This window comes from Trichoplusia ni, unplaced genomic scaffold, assembly GCF_003590095.1.
Source record: "Trichoplusia ni isolate ovarian cell line Hi5 unplaced genomic scaffold, tn1 tig00002139, whole genome shotgun sequence".
In the NCBI taxonomy this organism is placed as follows: domain Eukaryota; kingdom Metazoa; phylum Arthropoda; class Insecta; order Lepidoptera; family Noctuidae; genus Trichoplusia; species Trichoplusia ni.
Window position 1 is genome coordinate 3,789 of NW_020800204.1, and position 6,358 is coordinate 10,146.

At 34.1% G+C, this 6,358-nt stretch overlaps 1 protein-coding gene across 1 annotated transcript; it reads left to right on the forward strand.

Moving 5' to 3' along the window:
• Positions 1-1,904: 1,904 nt before the first annotated feature.
• Positions 1,905-5,038, forward strand: LOC113507449. Its single transcript, XM_026890303.1, has 3 exons — positions 1,905-3,977; positions 4,124-4,348; positions 4,564-5,038. Exons 1-3 carry the CDS (start codon positions 2,959-2,961, stop codon positions 4,730-4,732), a joined length of 1,413 nt encoding a protein of 470 aa, XP_026746104.1. The 5' UTR covers positions 1,905-2,958; the 3' UTR covers positions 4,733-5,038.
• The last annotated feature ends 1,320 nt before the right edge of the window (positions 5,039-6,358 follow it).

Genomic DNA, 6,358 nt, shown 5'->3' on the forward strand with positions numbered 1-6,358 from the left:
GATGTTTTGGATTCAATTGTAACAGGAGATGAAACTATGGTTCTTTATCATGATCCTTTGTCTAAAAAGGAATCTATGGAGACTGATGGAGTGGCGTCGTCCCAGCTCACCGCGGCCCAAAAAAGCTAAGGTGTCTCAGTCACAAAAAAAGATCATGGCCACAATATTTAGGGATTCCGAACGAATTTTAGTAGCGGATTTTAAAGAACGCAACACAACTGTAACGGGCGAAGACTACGCTTCCTTACTACATGAATTGCGAGATGCTATTAAAATAGAACGTCGAGAGAAACTGTCGCGAGGAGTGTTGCTGCTTCATGACAAAGCGCCGGTTCACACATCGGGTATTTCCAAAGCTGCCATCAAAGAATGAGGTTTCTCGACTTGGCCTCAAGCGATTATTATTTTCTTTTTAAAAATTGAAATCCGACTTGCGAGGAAAAAGTTAGAAAAAAGTTTAACACGGAGGTGAAGCCCGCGGTTTTGGCACATTTTGAAGATAAAATTTCAGACTATTGTTTTAAAGGAATTGAAATGTTAAAAAAGCGATGCGAAAAGTGTATTGACATTAAGGGGCCAGAAACTTTTGGACCTTACTACGTTAAAGGGCTTAATGGTTCGATATGTAGCGGGCGGCCGGTTTAAGGGAGTAATAAACAAAAATTGTAACCATAGCAACTGTCAGAATGCCGTTGTTAGTGTCATAACATTTCGAAATTACAACTAAAATAATTTGTGGAGTAGATTATTATCTATATTAAAAATTTTGATCAAAACCTTATATATATGAATAACAAAACATAAGAAAAATATTAATTTTGAGTTGACAAAATATATCCGCAAAATTCAGATTATGGATTAATTTCGTTAAATTCCAATGGTACTGACAAACAAACCGCTGTCGCCTGCTGTCGCTGGCGCCGCTGTCGCCAAAATATAGTTCAAATGTCATTTAGTTTCGCATAGTGATTTATTTGTCAATTCGGTTGATATAGATGTACGAACTCTTTTTGTAATTGCAGCGTGCCGTCGCTTTGATTACTGTAGTAGCATTTGAAGTTGTATTGACAGGTCGGCTGGAGATCATGAGAACATGTGTGTTGTATTAATTGATTAACACGTTAAGTGCGAAGCGAGGCCTAAATCACCCCTGATGCAACTTCCCTGTGGTGCGGGGCAAGCAAAAAAGAATTTCTCTGTCGTGCGAACGGCATAGCTTTGGTTTGGTCCAGTGTAGGAAAGAGATAAATATATATTTGAGATCACTAATGGTTCCGGACTCGGTGGTGTACCTACCTTGGTACCGGATGTCTTAGGCCTCGTGCCGCACTGAATTAATATAATTTTAATGCAGTGCGGAACGAGGCTAAAGAACATATACCATACAAGACATATACCACCGCGGACTTTTTTGTAGATCTATTAAAGAGGTACAAACCCGCCATACATTGTTTTGTTGTAACTCAAAAGGTTTTGGCAGCGTTCTCGAGGAAAGCTCTCGAATGGCTTAATTTTTTCCGACATGTTTAACTAATATCGTTGTAATATCGTCAGTTTACACAAAACCTAAACTTATTATACACTAAAACCTTCCTCAAGAATTGCTCTATCTATTGTTGAAAACCGCATAAAAATCCGTTCAGTACTTTTCTAGTTTATCGCGAACAGACAGACAGACAGACAGACGCGGCGGGGGACTTTGTTTTATAATATGTATAAGGATATATGTATAAGGATACCACAGCTTCACTCGCTTCAGTCTTCACTCGAAATCTAGGCTTAATGCGTCTCGATTAAATCTGCTATCGGTTCATGAATAAAGCGTTTACGGAGTGGGACTGGGATTCTAAGTATTTATTGTAAAACAAATCTTAAAAACTTTTTTAAAAGTGTGTGGTGTGTGTGTGTGTGAGTTTTTTTTTGTAATGAATAAGCATGCCAAATTCATCTCTATTTTTAAACTGCTGTTTATATTTTGCACCACTTACATGAATAATAATATAACATCTAATAAAGCGCACCCTCCTAGGTTGTAACCACTCGCGAAATAGAACAACCTTCATAAGAAAACGATAAAAATACTTTTTTATCGTTTGTAAAAACACTTTTTTAAGAAAATTTGTATACAGGTAATATCAGTTGTTCCAACTGGTTGCCTTAATTATGATACCTATAGTTATTGGTAATAAAATTAACTTGTCACACAAAACTTACTCTTGGGACTTTGTATAGGAAGTATTATATTTGTTCTTTCTTTTATTTTGATGAAACTTGTTTACTTTCAAGAGTTGTATCACCACCTAAAGAGGGTTTTCATTTAAGAATAACACTTTGTTTAAACTATCACCAAGGAAAGGCTTTCTCTAGCAGCTTATTAATTAATTCTATATTCAAGTGTACCGGTCATACAAAGCCAATACTTTTAATTAGGTACTGAATTGTCACTATGACGAAGACATTTTGATATTTTACAAACCTGGTTACTTATATGCAAATTGAACTTAGAGACATTTTTGGCGATCTAAATCGGTTAGTCCCGCTATGGTATGGTCCCGGTATGGCACCCTCTTAAAATACCTATCAAAAAGTCCCGCTATGGTACCCTTCAGTTTTTGGTACTGTTGTAAAGAAAACTTATACAATGCGTTAAGAAAAAAATAGTATTAATAAAAAATATCTTTTCTTAACTATTATAGTTAAGCAAGATAATATTTATTAATACTATTTTTTAAACAAATCACGCTCGGTAATTGTCGTTTCACTTCAGGTAGTTACCTGACCAACCGGTTTTTTCGTAAAACAATAGAGACGAGCCCTTCCTCGAATTCGTATCTAGCTCTTCCCTTTTGTTTTTATGAAAATAGAGAGAGACAGTATTATTCCGGGTTTAGTTTGCTATTTGCAGCTGTACTTTTGCGATATGAGTAATTAGGATAGCTTGTTAGTTTATCTATTGCAATGTCTGGGTCAAGTAGTTCACGTGGTGTAAATTTAATAATTATTGACAGTCGACGCGGTGGAAAAACTTTATTACGTGCCGGACATAAATATATTAAACGCAGAGAAAATAAAAATTCAAGTACTTGGCATTGTGTAAATAGGAGAAATAGTATTAAATGTAGTGGATATATAACTATTGAGAATACCAATAATACAATAATTAAAGATTATAAACACAGTGATCAGTGCGTGCCACATTTTGAAGACAATGAAGTTCAAATGGCTATAAGTGAGTGCAAAAAAGACGTAAATTCAAATTACGGATCAGTACAGAAAATTTTCGAAAAACACATGGGTAACTTAAAAGACAAAGGGTTACACCTTACAGGAAATGTTCCTGACTATAAAAAATTAAAAACAGTATTATACAGACACCGAAATAAGTCGTTGAACGTACCAAAAACACAATTTAAGAATGTGGATGAAATTATAATACCAGAAGAATTTAATAAGTATGTATTGGCTGATTATTGTAATGAAGACTGTAATCGAATAATTATATTTTCCTCGACAGAAGTAAAGGAACATATAAAATGTGTAACGCATTACTTTGGTGATGGCACTTTCGACGGCTGCCCAAACCCATTCGAACAAGTTTATGTCATTCATGGAGACATGGGAAGCACTGACTTATCCACGAATGTAGCACCATTATTTTATATTCTGTTAAAAAACAAAGAAGGGAAAACTTATGAAAAAGTTTTCGAATTGATTAAACAAACTTTGCCTGAATGGCGTCCATCGAAATTTACCTTCGATTATGAAATAGGAGTAATAAATGCAGCAGCGAAGATTTTTTCTGATATCAAAATAAATGGATGTAACGTACATTTTCAAAAGAACGTTATCAAAAAAGCGAAATCTTTAAATCTCATGGAACACGAAGAGTCCTCGAACCATGTTAAGCAATGCATAGGCTTGGCGTTTTTGCCAAAACAAGATATTGAAGACGGCTGGCTGCATATAATGGAAAATAGGTATAATATCTTGGTTACTTTCCAAAATGATGTTTGAGTACTTAACTCTAATTATATGGCAAAAAAGTAAAGAACAACAATATCAGTAAGGACCTGTTAATTTCATTGCTTTACAAGTACGAACGTTTAATAAGTATTTTTTTCAGTTTCGACGATGAAGCTATGACCAAATTCAATGACTATTTTGTCACTCAGTGGCTTGAATATCCAGACCTCATTTGGTGTTGCCATAATGAACGCCATAGAACAACTAACTTGGCGGAATCATGGAATGGCAGATTCAACAAAATTATTGGAAAAAATCCCAGTTTATTATTGTTTCTGCAAACAATTGGCAACGACACATGTCACTTTGATATAAAACAAGCCAAGTAAGTTGTATTTTTTAGACAATATTTTTAAGCAGATATAATATTTTTAAAAGCAGATATATATTTTTTTACATAATACGAGTACATAGAAAAATTTGAAAATGGATTTGATTTTATTTATTTTGGTAGATATTATTGGTTGTCGCCTTCTATTACACAGACGGTTACTGAAAAAAATATAGCTTAACTTAAATAACTGATGATTTTTGTTATAGCTTTCGACTAAAAAGATCACCTATAAATTCAAGAAAAAGAACAAGTATAGAAATCGACCGCCAGATTCAAAAGCTAACAAAAAGTTACGAAAATAAAGCTATCTCCATTGGTGATTTTCTGATTAACATATCAAAGTCAATATTTCGATCAGAACATTTAAAAAAATAGTTTATTTTAATTTTGTTTTTAGCCTATTAAAATGTTTAATACTTTTTCTCGATGTTGATTATTTTTTGTAGTTTATGTTTACAATTTGCGCCTTTTTCTCCATGTTGATTATTTGTAATTAATATATTTGTCTAGTTGGTTGTTGATTATTTTTGTAGTTTATATAAATTTACAATTACTGCCTTTTCTCAATGTTGATTATTTGTAACTAATATTTATGTCTGGATGTTGTTTTTATTTGTAGTTTATAATATTTACAGTAATACTTTTCTGAGATGTGGATTTTTTATATTTTTTTTATTGTTGATTATTGGTGATTAATATTGTTGATTATTTTAAAAAATACATTGCAATTAATATTTCGTTTTACTGTTTGATATTTTTTTATAAATATTTTGAATTAATAAAAGACTGATTTAATATCGCAAACAGACGTTTTATTGATACACTCCTAAAAGTATTTATTTATAGATACACTTTTCTTTTCAGTTGTACCTTCTATTGTCTAACGTAGATCTAAAAGATGGGTACCATAGCGGGACTTTTTGATAGGTATTTTAAGAGGGTGCCATACCGGGACCATACCATAGCGGGACTAACCCATAACTCTTGTCAGCGACTGCTGAGCAAAATAAATCTTTTTATTCTTGTTTCTGACGATGTTTACTATTAATTGACGTAGATTTTATTCGTGTACATGCTGGGGCACAGGTTCATACAATTTCCGGCCATGTCCTTTGGTACATAGATTGTCAAGAGCCTGAGGAAAGACATAGACTACTTTTCAACTGGAAAAAGCGTTGGACCTAAGTAAGGTAAAGTAGTAAAAGGTCAAAAAGTTTCCGGCCTACCCGCATTGGATTAATCAAAGATATCGAACTGGACATTGAATAACTTGACTTTTATTGACATACCCACACTTAAAAGTATATTTCATTCAAATACAAAGTTATAACCATTTAAAGTTAGAAAGTCGACAGAAAATTCGAAATGGATAAGAGATTGAGTATCGAGCCGTGGGGGAAGACGCCGCCCGAAATCAAACAACGTTTGGATGCTGTATACGGACAATCCTCCTCGTCATATTCCACCATAAAAGAATGGGCGAAACAGTTTCGTTTAGTAAGACAATCAATTGAAGATACAGTCCGCCCAGGACGTCCGTCCGAGGCCATTACTGATGAAAACATTTTAGAATAGAATGGAATAACGTTTATTGTCTCCGGTATTACAGCTATTATCTATATCTATACTTCTATACTCTATACTTAATATATAAAGCTGAAGAGTTTGTTTGTTTGTTTGATAATCTCAGGAACTACTGGTCTCGGATCTCAGGTACTAAAACGAATGCATGCGTTTTGAACCCTCTGTATGCATAGTTTGGTTTTTTGTAAGAGTCTCGGGCCATAGACGACATCACAATAGTTGAAGGGTGAAAGTACCAGAAGATCCGATAATAGTTTTCTTATATCCGCTGAAAGGTACTCATGGATACCGTAGAGGACTTTCAACCTATAAGAGGCACTTTGAATACGGTTATTAATGTGCCCTGCGAATCTAAGTTCTTCGTCCATAACCAGTCCCAATTTTTTGCTACTTTCACTCTTTCAAGTATTTCTCCGT